This window comes from Salvelinus fontinalis, unplaced genomic scaffold, assembly GCF_029448725.1.
Source record: "Salvelinus fontinalis isolate EN_2023a unplaced genomic scaffold, ASM2944872v1 scaffold_0093, whole genome shotgun sequence".
NCBI lineage: Eukaryota > Metazoa > Chordata > Actinopteri > Salmoniformes > Salmonidae > Salvelinus > Salvelinus fontinalis.
This window is the reverse complement of record NW_026600302.1, coordinates 343,100-363,745: the sequence shown is the minus strand read 5'-3', so window position 1 is coordinate 363,745 and position 20,646 is coordinate 343,100. Positions and strand designations below refer to the sequence as shown.

General features: G+C 43.5%; 1 protein-coding gene across 1 annotated transcript in view; it reads right to left on the bottom strand.

The window, feature by feature from the left end:
• The window catches only part of LOC129843042 (calsyntenin-2-like), a 249,928-nt gene that overhangs the window by 111,187 nt on the left and 118,095 nt on the right, over positions 1-20,646 (bottom strand). The window contains exons 3-4 of the mRNA XM_055911770.1: positions 10,309-10,517; positions 6,140-6,289 (exon numbers count right to left, since the gene is read on the bottom strand). Coding sequence (XP_055767745.1) covers positions 6,140-6,289; positions 10,309-10,517 — 359 coding nt within the window. The remainder of the gene's footprint in view (positions 1-6,139; positions 6,290-10,308; positions 10,518-20,646) is intronic.

Below are 20,646 nucleotides of genomic sequence, written 5' to 3'. Positions count from 1 at the left end.
ATCTCAGCTCACTGGTCACCATAGCAGCACCCACTCGTAGCACGCGCTCCAGCAGGTATATTTCACTGGTCACCCCCAAAGCCAATTCCTCCTTTGGCCGCCTTTCCTTCCAGTGCTGCCAATGACTGGAACGAATTGCAAATATCTCTGAAGCTGGAGACTGATATCTCCCTCTCCAACTTTAAGCATCAGCTGTCAGAGCAGCTCACATATCACTGCACTGTACATAGCCTATCTGTATTTAGCCCATCCAACTACCTCATCCCCATACTGATATTTTTTTTTCTCCTTTGCACCCCAGTATCTCTACTTGCACATTCATATTCTGCACATATATCACTCCAGTGTTTAATTGCTAAAATGTAATTATTTCGCCACTATGGTCTATTTAATGCCTTACCTCCCTTACCTCATTTGCACACACTGTATATAGACTTTTCTATTGTGTTATTGACTGTATGTTTGTTTATTCCATGTGTAACTCTGTGTTGTTGTTTGTGTCGCACTGCTTGCTTTATCTTGGCCAGGTCGCAGTTGTAAATGAGAACTTGTTCTCAACTAGCCTACCTGGTTAAATAAAGGTGAAATAAAAAATAAAAAAAATTAAAAATCTAACAGTTAGCCCTTGTCTTCCTTCAGTGTGTCCTCACACTACTAGAGGAGAGTTGAATTGAGAGGAGAGTTGATAAGAGGCCAGAGAGTGTGCGGTGTCTGTTAGAACTACAGAGCCATATCAGACCTCTTGATCAGAGAGAGAGAGAGAGCGACAGAGAGTGTGGCTGTAACTACATATGAGGACACCGAGGACACTGACACCTCTCTCATTTTTTTATATACAGTACCAGTCAAAAGTTTGGACACACCTACTCATTCAAGGGTTTTTCTTTTCACCCCTAAAAAAAAGAAAAAAGAAAAAAAAGAAAAAAAGGGTTTTTCTTTATTTTTTACTATTTTCTACATTGTAGAATAATGGTGAAGACATGAAAAGTATGAATATGGAGTATGAATATACATATGGAATCATGTAGTAACCAAAAAAGTGTTAAACAAATTAAAATATATTTGAGATTCTTCAACGTAGCCACCCTTTGCCTTGATGACAGCTTTTCACACTCTTGGAATTCTCTCTACCAGCTTCACCTGGAAGGCTTTTCAAACAGTCTTGAAGGAGTTCCCACATATGCTGAGCACTTGCTGGCTGCTTCACTCCAACTCATCCCAAACCATCTCAATTAGGTTGAGGTCGGGTCATCTGATACAGCACTTCATCACTCCCCTCAGTCAAATAGCCCTTACACAGCCTGGAGGTGTGTTTCGCGTCATTGTCCTGTTGAAAAACAAATGATAGTCCAACTAAGTGCAAACCAGATGGGATGGCTAATCTCTGCAGAATGCTGTGGCAGCCATGCTGGTTAAGTGTGCCTTGAATTCTAAATAAATCACAGACATCACCAGCAAAGCACCCCCACACCATCACACCTCCTCCTCCATGTTTCACGGTGGGAACCACACATGCGGAGATCATCCGTTCACATACTTTGCGTCTCATAAAGACACAGTGGTTGGAACAAAAAATCTTGCATTTGGACTCATCAGACCAAAGGACAGATTTCCACCAGTCTAATGTCCATTGCTCATGTTTCTTGGCCCAAGCAAGTCTCTTCTTCTTATTGGTGTCCTTTAGTAGTGGTTTCTTTGCAGCAATTTGACCATGAAGGCCTGAATCATGCAGTCTCCTCTGAACAGTTGATGTTGAGATGTGTCTGTTACTTCAACTCTGTGAAGCATTTATTTGGGCTTAAATATATTTTGATATGTTTAACACTTTTTTGTTTACCACATTATTCCTTGTGTGTTATTTTATTGTTTTGACATCTTCACTAATTTTCTACAATGTAAAATTGTAAAAATAAAGAAAAACCCTTGAATGAGTAGGTGTGTCCAAACCTTTGACTGGTACTGTATATATGTACAGCATTTTGTACATAATATAGAATATCAGTTACGGGTCAACATCTAACTATTGCTCCCAGCATTGATCAAAGCCCCGAACGCTTACCTTCTTGATCTGACTGAGTTCTAATCGCGTCTGCCTCTCTGAACGAATGGAATCATGAACAGTGACTTGTTTCTTATGTTCACCTGCGTCCCTGGGATTTGGTTTTTAGCAGCACATTCACCACTTTCTCAGGGCCTGAGATGTGAAACGAACTACCCTAGCTCGCAGTGGGCTTAAGTAAACAACTTGAGATGCTGATGACAGTGTGTTTGTGAGATTCCGGACAAAAGGTCATTTTAAAACCGTCCCACGATTCCTGCCGTGGATGCAGACATCCCCCAAACAAACAAAAACCGACTCTGAGAATGTGTGCACGGATGGTAAGTAGTCGCTTATAGATATGTCAGTGGCTAGCTGACGGTAAATCAAATCAAAGTTTGTTGGTTGTGTACACAGATTTGCAGATGTTATCGTAGGTGCAGCGAAATGCTTGTGTTATCTAGCTAGCTCCAACAGTTCAGTAATATCTAGCAATACAAAACAATACACACAATACAACAAAAACACAATAAATAATAATAATACATATGAGAACAAGCAGTATCAGAACGACAGTCTGGAATATAAATATATAGAGAAAATCTTTACTCATTTTATCAAACAAAAAAAAATATATTTTTCAACATGCATATAACGTATTTTCCCTATAGGTCTATATTAAAATGCAAACATACAGTTCTAAAAATGTTGTACGTTTTCATTTCGTTGAAAGATGCTACATGTCAGTGTGATCCATTTAACACATTTCCCCCCTTTCAGGGGTATACTGTAACATAACCACTGTGTAGCTAATAGGCTAGGTGTTTGTAGATCGACTGAGGTGAATGAACATACAAGTCATTTTTGCTTGTTTTTGCTTTTCTACAGCCCTAAGAGAGAGAGAGAGAAAGAGTGTGAGAAAGAGAGAGACAGAGGCAGTGAGAGAGAGAAAGAGTGTGAGAAAGAGAGAGACAGAGACAGTGAGAGTGTGAGAGAGAGAGAGAAAGAGTGTGAGAAAGAGAGAGACAGAGACAGTGAGAGAGAGAGAAAGAATGTGAGAAAGAGAGAGACAGAGACAGTGAGAGAGAGAGAGGGAAAGAGTGTGAGAGAGAGACAGAGAGAGAGACAGAGAGAGAGAGAGAGAGAGAGAGAGAGAGAGAGAGAGTGAGAAAGAGAGAGACAGAGACAGTGAGAGAGAGAGAGAGAGAGAGTGAGAAAGAGAGAGACAGAGACAGTGAGAGAGAGAGAGAGAGAGAGAGAGTGAGAAAGAGAGAGACAGAGACAGTGAGAGAGAGGGGGGAAAAGACAGAGAAAGAAAGAGAAAGAAAAAGAGAGGAAAAGAGCCAGACACTTCACACCGCAGTGTCAGAAGAGAGGAAGGAAGGAGGAGGAAGGGATAAGAAGAAGAAGAGTCAAGTCATTTATTTCTTCCTTTCCTTCTTCCCCTTGTTTTAATGAATTATCTTCCTCCTCTTATCAGGTCCAGTGCCCAAGGCCAGCCTTCCAATCTGATTGGCTTTAAGAGGTTTGTGAAACAGCTTGCCAGACAATAGTTTTCCCATTCTCAGGAAGAGAAAATGCCTCTCAGACTTCCTTCTGAGCTAAGATGCTTGGTCTAAACTTAACTTTGATTTCTACATTATTTCCATCCAGTTCCTTACAGTCAAAAGTTACACTGATATACACCCAAAGCAAACATTTCAAATCCTACAATGAAAAGAAATCAACCAACATAAATATCCTAATTTCCCCTTCCATGTTATTATCATTGCTGAAAACATCCTTTGCAGAGGGGGCACAAATATGAACACCCATCGCCTTGATTTGACCCGTAGGGTCAGGTTTAATTCTGGGGTGAAGAGGACAGAATCACCATGGCTGATGGGGAAGTGTGCAGCAAAGCTTAGAACAAATAGCCTCTACAACAAAGGATGAGGATAAACCAAGGGTTATGGCTGAGTATGCAGATGTGTTTTTGGTGTGTATCTGCAATATGACAATCTGCTGTCAGTGGTGCCTGTGGTGTCTGGGACATCTATCAGTGGTGCCTGTGGTGTCCGGGACATCTATCGGTGGTGCCTGTGGTGTCTGGGACATCTATCAGTGGTGCCTGTGGTGTCTGGGACATCTATCAGTGGTTTACAGGGACTAGAACATGTGTCAATATGGGGACGGACGGACAGACAGACAGGGGCATGGTAATGATGTCAAAGTTCAGATGTGTGTAGACACAGAAAAATAGCTTGTACTCTATCTCACACAGTCACCTGCAGAGGACGTTCTCTTCTCTCTCACACACAAATACAGCCGTACTCACACGCACGCAGGGTCACACTGCCTATTTATGGATGTTAACTAGATGTTAGTGACCCACGCTAAGCATTACTGTTTCTGTGACTGACTGGAGAGGGAGGGAGGTGGGGGATGGAGAGATGGACTAGGAGAGGAGTGAAAACAGCCGCTGTAATAGAAAACAGAAGTGGTTGTCTGGAGAGAGAGAGAGAGAGAGAGAGAGAGAGAGAGAGAGAGAGAGTGTGTGTGTGTGTGTGTGTGTGTGTGTGTGTGTGTGTGTGTGTGTGTTTGTTTGTGTGTGTTTTCCCGACTGCTCCAACTCAGAGAGATCTACCAGGACAGCAAGAACGAGAGGGGGAGAGCAAGTGGAAACTAGGGGATGTTTAAAAAGTTCAGATTGTGCTTTAGGCTGGCAGTACTTCCTCCTCCTCCCTCTTCATCACAATCTTTCTTTCATTCTCTCCATCTTTTTCTCTCTCAATCACTCTCTCTCTTCTCCTCTCTTAACCCTTTTTAGTTCCAGGTAAACCCCTCTGTGCAAAGGGTTCTACATGGAACCCAAAAGAGTTCTACCTGGAACCAAAAAGGGTTCTTCAAAGGGTTATCTTTCAGAGACAGCCAAAGAACCCTTTTTGGTTCTAGATAGTGTAACGGATGTGAAATGGCTAGCTAGTTAGCGGGTACGCGCTAATAGCGTTTCAATCGGTTACGTCACTTGCTCTGAGACTTGAAGTAGGGTTTCCCCTTGCTCTGCAAGGGCCGCGGCTTTTGTGGAGCGATGGGTAACGACGCTTCGTGGGTGACTGTTGTTGATGTGTGCAGAAGGTCCCTGGTTCGCGCCCGTGTTGGGGCGAGGGGACGGTCTAAATTTATACTGTTACAATAGCACCTTTTTTTCTAAGAGTGCAGGAGACTGGTGATACGACATGTCCATTGAAAATTCCTGACCATGACATTTTCCACCCCCCTTGTCTCTTACACTGCCTAGAGGGATCAGTGTCCACTCACAGAGGGGAGTGAGGGGGCGAAGCTTCTTCCTATAATGAAACGTTTAAAATCCTAATTTGTGAAATACAAAATGTAAACTGTTTTCAAAGTGAGGATTAACTGTGAGCCGTGGGAGAGCGGCTAATGTCACCCTGCACAACATAAGCCCTGGCCTCCCTCTGTGTGTGTGTGTTTGTGTGTGTGTGTGTGTGTGTGTGTGTGTGTGTGTGTGTGTGTGTGTGTGTGTGTGTGTGTGTGTGTGTGTGTGTGTGTGTGTGTGTGTGTGTGTGTGTGTGTGTGTGTGTGTGTGTGTGTGTGTGTGTGTGTGTGTGTTCTTAGATGTTCGGATTCCTGTTTATACTTGTGAGTGGAGTCCCAATGAACACTGTGAACAGTTGTTGCTGTATTTCTGTAGCCTGACTTGTGATATTCCTGACTTGTGATATTCCTGACTTGTGATATTCCTGTCTTGTGATATTCCTTTTGTGATATTCCTTTTGTGATATTCCTGTCTTGTGATATTCCTTTTGTGATGTTCCTGTCTTGTGATGTTCTTGAACAGGTGTTAAGAGCTGTATCAGCTGGTTTGATTACAGCAGCTATTTGACAGGGGGGGGGGGGAGTAAGAGAGAAAGAGAGAGAGAGAGACAGAGACAGAGAGAGAGACAGAGAGACACTTAAATATACTTCAAAAGACAGAGACACTGATCGCTGACAGATTTTAAGCAAACTGAATCAAAGGCATTAGGCGAGACACAGAAAGACAGTGAGACAGACCCCTAGGTACACCACCCACGGCTCAGCCTTCTTAAAACTAATCACCTTGCCAGCCAGGTTTGCAGACAGGTTTAACGTCGATGTGTACCGCCACGCTCTCTGTGGATCTCTTCTGTCCACAGTCGAAGGCTGTGACCAGGACCTCATACTGTTGCTGCTTATCAAAGCTCAGCTTCTCTGTGTTCCTGATGTTACCTACGGAGGACAGGAGAGGTCAGAGGTCAGCTTCTCTGTGTTCCTGATGTTACCTACGGAGGACAGGGAAGAGGTCAGAGGTCAGCTTCTCTGTGTTCCTGATGTTACCTACGGAGGACAGGAGAGGTCAGAGGTCAGCTTCTCCGTGTTCCTGATGTTACCTACGGAGGACAGGAGAGGTCAGAGGTCAGTTTCTCCGTGTTCCTGATGTTACCTACGGAGGACAGGAGAGGTCAGAGGTCAGCTTCTCCGTGTTCCTGATGTTACCTACGGAGGACAGGGAAGAGGTCAGAGGTCAGCTTCTCTGTGTTCCTGATGTTACCTACGGAGGACAGGAGAGGTCAGAGGTCAGCTTCTCTGTGTTCCTGATGTTACCTACGGAGGACAGGGAAGAGGTCAGAGGTCAGCTTCTCTGTGTTCCTGATGTTACCTACGGAGGACAGGAGAGGTCAGAGGTCAGCTTCTTCGTGTTCCTGATGTTACCTACGGAGGACAGGAGAGGTCAGAGGTCAGCTTCTATGTGTTCCTGATGTTACCTACGGAGGACAGGGAAGAGGTCAGAGGTCAGCTTCTCCGTGTTCCTGATGTTACCTACGGAGGACAGGAAAGAGGTCAGAGGTCAGCTTCTCTGTGTTCCTGGTATTACCTATGGAGGACAGTAGAGGTCAGAAGTTATGGAAGGTCACAATCAATAGGCTACTGTCCATCACATGAACTGAATAAGACATGTCACAACCATTGCTGTCACCAGGACACAGCATGTCTATGTGAGTGTGTACTTGTGTGTGTGTGTGGGGGAGGGGGATAATACTGCATGTGTGTATGTGTATTTACAGCCTTGCTTAGTATTGTCAGGGTAGACAAGTCTAGACAGCACAATGTCTAAGCGTTTAGCCTGACATTGGTAAATACAATGTGTTCACAACCCTCAGTCTCAGTTTAGTGGTCACACTCGGCAGAAAGCATGGAGGGAGCTGTTGCAGTCCTAATGTGCTGCTTAATATTTGATAAGGTGGACTTCAGGCCGATGAGAACAGGCCTGAATCAAACAGGGACGGAACATAACAGGCCGTTAAGCGTGGGATGAATGTAGAATGCCATTAATTGTCCTCTATTGCTTGTTTTCAGCTATGTCAACATGTAAGTTGATGTTATAATTGAAGGAGGGGGAATAGGCATCTCTGTCAGGTGGAAAGCACTCTGCATTACTGTGTGTGTGTGTGTGTGTGTGTGTGTGTGTGTGTGTGTGTGTGTGTGTGTCTGACAGGTGGGCACACAGTGAAATGGGATGAGGCTGTAGAACACTTGCGTCAGGATGTTGTATTGAAAGTGGCTGATATTGTGTTGATTCGATCCCAATTCGCACAGTAAAGGGAAAAGTTAACTAAAGGGGACAACTAGGAAGTTGAGTGAAGTTCAATATCGTGCTCCTCTGCGTGGGCTGATATTTCTTCTGCGTGGCAGTCCCGGGGATCTGAGCGCCCTTGTGCAGCTTAGAGGGAACATTGCTAGTGACCATCTCTCCTTCTTGCTCTTAATCCAAAATGGAGGGAAGGTGGCTTTCACAGACTCCAGTCGCACTGCTTTCCATAGTCTTCTCAGTGTCTGGGTTGTGACTGGCCCTTGGCATGCTCGTTTAGAGTCAAAATGCAGAGTGGTGCATGGGGCCTGGCCAGAGTGTCCTGTATGTCTGAGAGGATCACTGTGTCATTACCCACAGAGAGAGAACCTGAGTGGCTTATTACAACAGCTCAGAGAGAGAGAGAGAGATTGTCCTCTGATGCTTGTTTTCAGCTATGTCAACTTGTTAACAGTTGTTAATTGGGAAAGCAGTACTGTACCTGTTGTTGTGTTCTGCATTCTCATCCCATTTCACTATGTGTCGCCTCATCTGTCAGACACACACACACACGCACACACACACACAATAACGCAGAGTGCTTTCCGCCTGACAGAGATGCCTATTCCACCGTCTTCAATTATAACATCAACTTACACGTACGTGTCAGCAGCTAAAATGCTCTCTCGGCTGACAACTGTGCAAAGCTAATAAAGGACATTTCTACACCCGAGCGTTTTCCAATGACAGAGCAGTCTCTCTATCCTCCTCCTCATCTCTGTCCTAGTCCTCTATCGTCCTCTTCTCTGTCCTCGTCTTCTCTCTCTATCCTCCTCATCTCTGTCCTAGTCCTCTATCGTCCTCTTCTCTGTCCTCGTCTTCTCTCTCTATCCTCCTCCTCTCTGTCCTCGGCCTCACTCTCTATCCTCCTCCTCTCTGTCCTCGTCTTCTCTCTCTATCCTCCTCCTCTTCTCAGTCCTCGTCTTCTTTCTCTATCCTCCTCCTTTCTGTCCTCGTCTTCTCTCTCTATCCTCCTCCTTTCTGTCCTCGTCTTCTCTCTCTATCCTCCTCCTCTCTGTCCTCGTCTTCTCTCTCTATCATCCTCCTCTCTGTCCTCGTTTTCTCCCTCTATCCTCCTCCTCTCTGTCCTAGTCTTCACCCACTATCCTCGTCTTCTCCCTCTACCCTCCTCCTCTCTGTACTCGTCTTCACTCTCTACCGTCCTCCTCTCTGTCCTAATCTTCTCTCGCTATCCTCCTCCTCTCTGTCCTCGTCTTCTCTCTCTATCCTCCTCCCCTCTGTCCTCGTCTTCTCTCTCTATTGTCCTCCTCTCTGCCTCGTCTTCTCTCTCTACCGTCCTCCTCTCTGTCCTCATCTTCTCTCTCTATCCTCCTCCTCTCTGTCCCTGTATTCTCTCTATCCTCCTCCTCTCTGTCCTCGTCTTCTCTCTCTACCGTCCTCCTCTCTGTCCTCATCTTCTCTCTCTATCCTCCTCCTCTCTGTCCTCGTCTTCTCTCTCTATCATCCTCCTCTCTGTCCTCGTCTTCTCTCTATCCTCCTCCTCTCTGTCCTCGTCTTCTCTCTCTACCGTCCTCCTCTCTGTCCTCATCTTCTCTCTCTATCCTCCTCCTCTCTGTCCCTGTATTCTCTCTATCCTCCTCCTCTCTGTCCTCGTCTTCTCTCTCTATCCTCCTCCTCTCTGTCCTCATCTTCTCTCTCTATCCTCCTCCTCTCTGTCCTCATCTTCTCTCTCTATCCTCCTCCTCTCTGTCCTCGTCTTCTCTCTCTATCATCCTCCTCTCTGTCCTCGTCTTCTCTCTCTATCCTACTCCTCTCTGTCCTCATCTTCTCTCTCTACCGTCCTCCTCTCTGTCCTCATCTTCTCTCTCTATCCTCCTCCTCTCTCAGCAGATTTTCTTTTCTACATTTCTCTTCTACATTTCCTTCAGTCCATTATTTCTCTCTGTTTTGTTTTTCTCTTTTCTATCGGTCTCTTGTTCTGCCCTAATACCACCTCCTCTCTCTCTCTCTCTCTCTCTCTCTCTCTCTCTCTCTCTCTCTCTCTCTCTCTCTCTCTCTGAGCTGTTGTAATAAGCCACTCAGGTTCTCTCTCTGTGGGTAATGACACAGTGATCCTCTCAGACATACAGGACACTCTGGCCAGGCCCCATGCACCACTCACTCTGCATTTTGACTCTAAACGAGCATGCCAAGGGCCAGTCACAACCCAGACACTGAGAAGACTATGGAAAGCAGTGCGACTGGAGTCTGTGAAAGCCACCTTCCCTCCATTTTGACTAAGAGCAAGAAGGAGAGGACATGACAGTAGGCAGTAAATCTGTGTGTGCTTGTGATCGGATTTGTGGAGAGTGACAGTGGGCGACATTGTCCCTGATGTCTGTGGCCACAGAAAGCATCCTGTATATCAGGGAGGGACATCTGTCAAAGTGTTTACTTGTGTGTGTGTGTGTGTATGTGTGTGTGTGTGTGTGTGTGTGTGTGCATGCGCTTGTGTGTGTTTGCATGTGTGTGTATATGTGTGCACAGGCTTGTGTGTGTGTGTGTGTGTGTGTGTGTGTATGAGCTTGTGTGTGCGTGCATGTGTGTGTATGTGTATGCACAGGCTTGTGTGTGTCCATGTGTGTGTGTGGTCATGATGTGGTCCAAAGCATTTACTAACCATTGCGGTCGATGGCGAAGGGTGTGTTTGAGGTGTTGATCTGGTAGTTACAGATCTGGCTGTACTGTGGAGAACAGTCCTGGTCTGTAGCCTCCACCTGCAGTATGTTGTCATAGATCTTCCCCTCTGTCACCGCCGCGTGGTACTGGGCCTCCCGGAACACTGGAGAGAACTCATTCACATCATTCACCTGGATGTGTACCACCGCCCTGTGGACAGCCGGGGGAGACAGAGAGGGAGAAAGGAGGCAAAGGTCAAGGCAGGATAAAGTTTTTTAAATTCTGGTTAGAGTGGAAACTAGTAATTCAAGGGATCCCATGCAGGGTTTCCTAGCAAGGTATTGGGGTTCCCTTCACCGCAGTAACTCTACTCTCAGCACATCTGATTTAGTTTATCATCAAGACCATTGGTTAGTTCAATCGGGTGTGCTGGTGGTGGAATAGAACATATGGAATGGCTGGGGGACCCAAGGACTGGGTTGGGAAATACTGCAAAAAAAGAGCCGGTTGGTTGAGGCTTCTTTTATATGTTGTTGTGGTTAAGGTGGGGGATTGTGCCTGAATTCCGTTGACAAGATTTACTTGAGATTTACTTGGGCTCCCGAGTGGTTCAGCAGTCTAAGGCACTGCATCTCAGTGCTAGAGGCGTCACTACAGATACCCTGGTTCGAATCCAGGCTGTATCACAACCGGAAGTGATTGGGAGTCCTATAGGGTGGCGCACAATTGGCACAGCTTCGTCTGGGGTAGGCCGTCATTGTAAATAAATATTTGTTCTTAACTGACTTGCCTAGTTAAATAAAGTACTTTTTTAAAACCATTTTTCTCCCCAATTTCATGGTGTCCAATTGGTAGTTGCAGTCTTGTCTCATCACTGCAACTCCCGTATGGACTCGGGAGAGGCGAAGGTTGAGAGCCGTGCGTCCTCCGAAACACAACCCAACCAAGCCGCACTGCTTCTTGACACAATGCCCACTTAACCCGGAAGCCAGCCGCACCAATGTGTCGGAGGAACCACTGTATACCTGGCAACCGTGTCAGCGTGCACCGCACCCGGCCCGCCACAGGAGTCGCTAGTGCGATATGGGACAAGGACATCCCTGCCGGTCAAATTCTCCCCTAACCCGGACGACACTGGGCCAATTGTGCGCTGCCCCATGGGTCCCCCAGTCGCGACAGAGCCTGGACTCGAACCCAGAATCTCTAGTGGCACAGCTAGCACTGTGATACAGTGCCCTAGACCACTGCCCCTCGGGAGGCCGTTAACCCAATGATACCAGGGTAATCTAATGCCTTCTGAGGAATAACCCTCTGGCTAGTTAACCCAATGATACCAGGATAAAATACTTCTACTCATCAATTTGAGTAATCATTTATAAATATTGTACCATATCAGAGTCACCCCACATTTATTAAATTACTTATCAGATTTACCTTGAATTGTGCTTAATTAAATATTAACCCACAATGTGTTAATTGATACTTTTCCTCTGGTCATGTAGAATAAGTCAACTGATTGCCTAATACATTGATGTATTTATTGATTGGCAAGAGGGTGATGGATTAAGGTCACAAAAATGAAATTTGCTGAGCTTGAAAAAAATAACAACAATACCCCAGTGAGCTGTGTGAGAAGAGCTGGGTTATTGTTTAGGATGAAGATAATGCCAATCATAATAACACTGAAGTTATCCTCTTCGAGTCAGTTCCAAAGCCCTGTCAGACATCTGCCGGGCCAGTGATTCCACATGGACAACAACAGGAGACAGCAGGAGGCCAGGGTTGGGGAGTAACGGTTTACATGTAATCCGTTACATACAAGGGATTACAAAAAAAACAGTAACTGTAATCCGTTACATTACCATCAAAAATATTGTACTCAGATTACAGATACTTTTGAAAAACTAGATGATTACTTCGAGGATTACTTTTAAATTCAGAAAGGATGTTTGCGAGAAAAAATATCTTTGAGACTTCTCTGTTTTCTCCACCTGAGTGAGTCTGACCGCAACTCAGAGACCACTATGATGACAAACCAAATATGTTTGATAGATCGCTGGAAAAGAACAGGAACAGGCTTTTGTAGGCTACAGTTCAAGCTATGTCTTCCAATGGTGCGACTGCTGTCGGCATCCAAAGATAATCCAACTTGAATAAACACTTTGAGGTGAAGATGACAGCAATGGTGAAGTCTACGGCGATACGGATATCACTTATTATTGATATCTACATAACGCATTGATGTGAATCACACTGCTGCTCTCTTATTTAGCTATTTGTGCCTTACGAATTGTGGTTGTTGTGGACGGCTGTTCACAAATCTACATGTGTATTTGAATCCAATAATGATTGAATTCATGAAGTTTAAGCTGCCTATCAATCATTGTTTTTGAAACCAGTGGACAGCCAGTGAAAAATGTGCTCTTGCAACAACTGCATAGTGTGGATCCCAGCATATGGAGTAAAATTGGGACTTTTATATTGCTCAATCTAATTCATGCTGACAATTCTTTTTCCATAGGCCTAATGTACACATGCTCAAACTTGTACACTTTTGATAGACTTGTAGTTGCCACATCCATTGTAGTTGCTACATCCATTTTTGGACTCATAAATTATACATACATATATATACATAAAAGCTGAGTTTTACTCAGCTTTTTTTACCAAAACAGAGGCGGGGTGGCCGTAGCCTAGTGGTTAGAGCATTGGACTAGTAACCGAAAGGTTGCAAGTTTGAATCCCTGAGCTGACAAGGTACAAATCTGTCGTTCTGCCCCTGAACAAAACAGTTAACCCACTGTTCCTAGGCCGTCATTGAAAATATGAATTTGTTCTTAACTGACTTGCCTAGTTAAATAAAGGTAAAACAAAAAATGTTTCATCTGTGGATTTTCCCTTTAAACAGCTGCATATTATCAAAGTGTCACCAGCAAAAAGGTAAACAATAGGCCTATAACAAATGCAGCATATGGCATTCATTTTTAAAATGTAAATAGCATGAGCGCAGCATTTATTTTTCAACTGGAATCAATGAGCCCAATCAGTCCTCCATGACAACAAAAACATAAACAACAGATTAGGGCTGGTTAATAAATCCTTGGTTTTGGAGTTATGCTCAGGTAAAACAATTTGTCTTATCTATACTTCCATATTTCCAAGTCCTATTCTTGAAGATCAAGGCGTATAACATTTACTGGAATGACTGGAATTCTGATAAACTTCTTGTTTTTAATGTAAATACACTGCTCAAAAAAATAAAGGGAACACTTAAACAACACAATGTAACTCCAAGTCAATCACACTTCTGTGAAATCAAACTGTCCACTTAGGAAGCAACACTGATTGACAATAAATTTCACATGCTGTTGTGCAAATGGAATAGACAAAAGGTGGAAACCTTTTTGCCACAGCTCGCATTGATGTGCCATCCTGGATGAACTACACTATCTGAGCCACTTGTGTGGGTTGTAGACTCCGTCTCATGCTACCACTAGAGTGAAAGCACCGCCAGCATTCAAAAGTGACCAAAACATCAGCCAGGAAGCATAGGAACTGAGAAGTGGTCTGTGGTCACCACCTGCAGAATCAGTCCTGTTTTGGGGGGTGTCTTACTAATTGCCTATAATTTCCACCTTTTGTCTATTCCATTTGCACAACAGCATGTGAAATTTATTGTCAATCAGTGTTGCTTCCTAAGTGGACTGTTTGATTTCACAGAAGTGTGATTGACTTGGAGTTACATTGTGTTGTTTAAGTGTTCCCTTTATTTTTTTGAGCAGTGTATATAATTGAATCGTATTATTATATGTAGTAGAAAGCGATGGGTTAGAAGAAGCCTACATAACCAACCCATAAAGTAAAATGTAACATCATATATGGCCAGCTATGTAAACTTTAACGTTGATTTATCCTGCAATAGATGTTGTTCAATTGGTAACATACATTTTTGTCTTCTTCTAATGCCTAATAATCTAAAAGTAATGGAATGTAATCAGATTACGTTACTGAGTTTGGGTAATCCAAAAGTTACGTTACTGATTACAATTTTTAACAGGTAACTAACAACTGTAACGGATTGCATTTAGAAAGTAACCTACCCAACCCTGATCATAGCCTACGGACACTTTGTTTCTTTCCATCTGAACACACACAAACATTTGCAAGTCTACACCCCCCAAATATAGACAGAACACACACACACCTACGTGCACAATTATGCATACACACACACAAAACAACCATTATAAATCAGACATCAACTGTGCTAACGGTAATGCTAAGTGCTATCCCCAGCAGTAACAGTGCCACAGCCAGACAGGGTAATGCTAAGTGCTATCCCCAGCAGTAACAGTGCCACAGCCAGACAGAGTAATGCTAAGTGCTATCCCCAGCAGTAACAGTGCTACAGCCAGACAGGGTAATGCTAAGTGCTAGCCCCAGCAGTAACAGTGCTACAGCCAGACAGGGTAATGCTAAGTGCTAGCCCCAGCAGTAACAGTGCCACAGCCAGACATGGCATCTTGTTCTGTCATATTAATGTGTCTCTCTCATAAGCATCTCCCCCTCCTTCCTCAGACACCCCCTCTGGATGAGGGCAAACATATGTTACACACCACTGGGGATCGGAGGGGCGTAGAGGAGGGAGGAAAGGGAGGGATGGTTGATGGGATAAGGGTGGGTGGAGGGAGGGAGGGATAGAGGGGGAGTGGCACAGGCACACATCTGGCTGAAAGCAGACACCTGGCTTCCTTTCCCTCTACAGTGTCAGTGAGGGTTATGAGAGAGAGAGACAGAGACAGAGTGAGAAAGACAGAGAGAGAGAGAGAGAGAACGAGAGAGAGAGAGAGAAAAAAAGAGTGTGTGTGTGTGTGCATGTGTGTGTGCGTGCATTGGGCACGGTGCCAGACCAGCTCCAGCCTCAAGCCATCCCTCTGCTCCCTGGGTACAACACAACATAACACAGAGTTGATGAAGAAAGATCCAGAATAGACAAGGGGCATAAAAAGACTAAACTGGATCCAAATGACCAAGGGGTGCAGAAAATCTCACAACACCAAAAGAGTCTGTATTATCGAATTAAGACAGAACCCAATGGGGTCTTGTAGGCAACATGACAATATAGAGACCAATCAATTCCAGTCCAAAGGAAGGTGTATCTACAGTTGAAGTCAGAAGTTGACACACACCTTAGTCAAAGGTATTTAAACTCAGTTTTCCACAGTTCCTGACATATAATCCTAATAAAAATTCCATGTCTTAGTTCAGTTAGGATCACCACTTTATTTTAAGAATGTGAAATGTCAGAATAGTAGTAGAGAGTATTATTTATTTCAGCTTTTTATTTCTTTCATCACATTCCCAGTGGGTCAGAAGTTTACATACACTCAATTAGTATTTGGTAGCATTGCCTTTCAATTGTTTAACTTGTGTCAAACGTTTCGGGTAGCCTTCCACAAGCTTCCCACAAAAAGTTGGGTGAATTTTGGCCCATTCCTCCTGACAGAGCTGGTGTAACTAAGTCAGGTTTGTAGGCCTCCTTGCTCGCACACACTTTTTCAGTTCTGCCCACAAATGTTCTATAGGATTGAGGTCAGGGCTTTGTGATGGCCCCTCCAATACCTTGACTTTGTTGTCCTTAAGCCATTTTGCCACAACTTTGGAAGTATGCTTGGGGTCATTGTCCATTTGGAAGACCCATTTGCAACCAAGCTTTAACTTCCTGACTGATGTCTTGAGATGATGCCATCTATTTTGTGAAGTGCACCAGTCCCTCCTGCAGCAAAGCACCCCCACAACATGATGCTGCCACCCCCATGCTTCAAGTTTGGGGTGGTGTTCTTCGGCTTGCAAGCCTCCCCTTTTTCCTCCAAACATAACGATGGCATTTTCACTCCCCATCAGCAGACCCCTTACAATTAATTGTAATCTACATAATAATTAACATTTCCTAAATAATGGACATTTTTGTCGGGGTTAATTCATACTTTTTTCGTTAGGGCAAATGAAGTCTAAAATTTCAATATGGAAACTGGAACTTTTTTTTAAAATTGATAAAATGTAGATTTTTTTGTCATTGCCCTACATTGGAATTAAAATGAAAAGCTGAAATGTCTTGAGTCAATAAGTACTCAACCCATTTGTTATGGTAAGCCTAAATAAGATCAGGTGTAAAAATGTGCTTAACAAGTCACATAATATGTTGCATGAACTCACTCTGGGTGCATGATTTTTGAATGACTATCTCATCTCTGTAGCCCACACATACAATTATCTGTAAGGTCCCTCAGTCGAGCAGTGAATTTCAAACACAGATTCAACCACAAAGACCAGGGAGGTTTTCCAATGTGTCACAAAGGGCACTTTAAAAAAAAGAAGAAGCAGACATTGAAAATCCCTTTGAGCATGGTGAATTTATTAATTACACTTTGGATGTGTATCAATACACCCAGTCACGACAAAGACACTGGTGTCCTTCCTAGCTCAGGTGTCCTTCCTAGCTCAGAGGAAGGAAACCGCTCAGTGATTTCCCCATGAGGCAAAAACAGTTATGGAGTTTAATGGCTGTGAAAGGAGAAAACTGAGGATGGATCAACAGCATTGGAGTTACTCCACACTACTAACCTAATTGACAGAGCAAAAAGAAGGAAGCCTGTACAGAATACAACTAGTCCAAAACATGCATCCTTTTTGCAACACGGCACTAAAGTAATACTGAAATGTATTCTTTGTCCCGAATACAAAGTGCTGTTTGTGGTAAATCCTATACAACACATTACTGAGTACTACTCTTCATATTTTCAAGCATATTGGTGGCTGCATCACGTTATGGGAATGCTTGCAATCGTTAAGGCCTGGGGAGTTTTTCAGGATAAAAAATAAACAGAATGGAGCTAAGCACAGGCAAATCTTAGAGGAAAACCTGGTTCAGTCTGCTTTCCACCAGACACTGGGGAAATTAATTCACCTTTCAGCAGGACAATAACCTAAAACACAAGGCCAAATCTACACTGGAGTTGCGTACCAAAAAGACAGTGAATGTTCCTGAGTGGCCAAGTTACAGTTTTGACTTAAATCTACTTGAAAATATACAGTAAGACCTGAAAATGGTTTCATAGCAATGATCAACAACCAATTTGACAGAGCTTCAAGAATTTTGAAAAGAATAATGGGAAAATGATGCGCAATCCAGGTGTGGAAAGCTCTTAGAGATTTACCCAAAAAGACTCATAGCTGTAATCACTGCCAAAGATGCTTCTATAAAATATTGACTCAGGGGTGTGAATATCTATGTAAATGAGGTACTTCTGTATTTAATTTTCAATAAATAGGCATAACTTTCTCAAAAAATGTTTCCATGCATTGAATTCAGGCTGTAACAACAAAATTGACATTCTCTATGGGGGTGCCACAAGGTTCAATTCTCGGGCCAACTCTTTTCTCTGTAAACATCAATGATGTCGCTCTTGCTGCTGGTGATTCTCTGATCCACCTCTATGCAGACGACACCATTCTGTATACTTCTGGCCCTTCTTTGGACACTGTGTTAACTAACTTCCGACGAGCTTCAATGCCATACAACTCTCCTTCCGTGGCCTCCAACTGCTCTTAAATGCAAGTAAAACTAAATGCATGCTCTTCAACCGATCGCTGCCCGCACCTGCCCGCCTGTCCAGCATCACTACTCTGGACGGTTCTGACTTAGAATATGTGGACAATTACAAATACCTAGGTGTCTGGTTAGAGGGTAAACTCTCCTTCCAGACTCACATTAAGCATCTCCAATCCAAAATTAAATCCAGAATTGGCTTCCTATTTCGCAACAAAGCATCCTTCACTCATGCTGCCAAACATACCCTCGTAAAACTGACTATCCTGACGATTCTTGACTTCGGCGATGTAATTTACAAAATAGCCTCCAACACTCTACTCAGCAAATTGGATGCCGTCTATCACAGGTCCATCCGTTTTGTCACCAAAGCCCATATACTACCCATCACTGCGACCTGTATGCACTCGTTGGCTGCCGCTCGCTTCATATTCGTCGCCAAACCCACTGGCTCCAGGTCATCTATACGTCTTTGCTAGGTAAAGCCCCGCCTTATCTCAGCTAACTGGTCACCATAGCAGCACCCACTTGTAGCACGCGCTCCAGCAGGTATATTTCACTGGTCAACCCCAAAGCCAATTCCTCCTTTGGCCGCCTTTCCTTCCAGTTCTCTGCTGCCAATGGCTGGAACAAATTGCAAAAATTGCAAAAATTGCAAAGAATTGCAAAAATCTCTGAAGCTGGAGACTCATATCTCCCTCACTAACTTTAAGCACCAGCTGTCAGAGCAGCTCACATATCACTGCACTGTACATAGCCCATCTGTAAGTAGCCCATCCAACTACCTCATCCCCATACTGATATTTTTTTTCTCCTTTGCACCCCAGTATCTCTACATGCACATTCATATTCTGCACATCTATCACACCCGTGTTTAATTGCTATATTGTAATTATTTTGCCACTATGGCCTATTTATTGCCTTACCTCCCTTACCTCATTTGCACACACTGTATATATACTTTTCTATTGTGTTATTGACTGTATTTTTGTTTATTCCATGTGTAACTCTGTGTTGTTGTCTGTGTCACACTGCTTTGCTTTATCTTGGCCAGGTCGCAGTTGTAAATGAGGACTTGTTCTCAACTAGCCTACCTGCTTAAATAAAGGTGAAATAAAGAAAAAAGAAGTGGACTAAGTCAAGGGGTATGAAAACTTTCTGAAGGCACTGGATATCACAATGCATCATGAAAGCTTTTGCTAATGAGTGACAGCTCTTGGCTCACATCCTCTTCGCTTGTGTGTAAGTGTGTGGGCGTGTGTCGGTATGTGTACAGTATGTATGTATGTATGTATGTATGTATGTATGTATGTATGTATGTATGTATGTATGTATGTATGTATGTGTGTGTGTGTGTGTGTGTGTGTGTGTGTGTGTGTGTGTGTGTGTGTGTGTGTGTGTGTGTGTGTGTGTGTGTGTGTGTGTGTGTGTGTGTGTGTGTGTGTGTGTGTGTGTGTGTGTGTATGTATGTATGTATGTGTGTGTGTGTGTGTGTGTGTGTGTGTGTGTGTGTGTGTGTGTGTGTGTGTGTGTGTGTGTGTGTGTGTGTGTGTGTGTGTGTGTGTGTCGATCCTCTCAGTTGCGGGGAGGTGCTGCCATCCGTTGAGATAATTAGTCATTCCCAAACCTCCGGCGCAGGAAGGTGAGGAACACACGGCCTTCCCAGAATCACAAGTGACAAGTTTAATAACCGCCTCCCGACAACCACCGCACGGGCAGAAACATGGCGGCTTTAGAAAGAGTTGTCTAGCTTAGCCCTGCAAGTCACTCTGGAGTCTGAACAACCAGGAGGTCAGGGGTTAACATCCTAGATGAGCTGCAACTACCGTCACTGACCGGGGCATTAAACCTCCTCCAACACTTAATCCATGTAATAAATCTAGCACTCACTGCAGATGGGGCGAGATGGGGAAGTTAAAGGATGTGACACATTCACACAGGAAGTGAGAGAAGTACAAATAAATTATGACATCTAGAAATACTTTGTGTCTGGGTACACACATTTGCCATGAATGTGGTGGTGCTGTGATTCAGAACTAATCATGCATTTGCATAATTCTTTCATTAGGATTTTAAAAAGCAGTAAATTGAAAACATTTCATCACACATGGTTAAAATGGACAAAAAAGGTTTAAAATAGATTTTCAGAATAAAGTGCTCTGATTCAGAATTATTGTTCAGTGGGACAATCCATCTGTGTGACTCAGTGGTAGTCAACGGTGATAAGAAGTGATGGAAAAAGTACCCAATTGTCATACTTGAGTAAAAGTAATAGAAATGTGAAAGTCAAAGTCACCCAGTAAAATACTTGAGTAAAAGTCTAAAAGTACTTGGTTTGAAATATACTTAAGTATCAAAAGTACATGTAATTGCTCAAATATACGTAAGTATCAAAAGTAAAAGTAAAAGTATAAATACTTTAAAATTCCTTATATTAAGTAAGTCAGACTGCACCATTTTCTTGTTTTTTAATTTACGGATAGCCAGGAGCTATCTCCAACACTCAGACATAATTTACAAATGAAGAATTTGTGTTTAGTGAGTCCGCCAGATCAAAGACAGTAGGGATGACAAGGGATGTTCTCTTGATAAGTGTGTGAATTGGACAATTTTCCTGTCCTGCCAAGCATTCAAAATGTAGTGAGTGCTTTTGGGTGTCAGGGAAAACATATGGAGTAAAAAGTACAATATTTTATTTAGGAATGTAAAAGTAAAAGTAAAAGTTGTCAA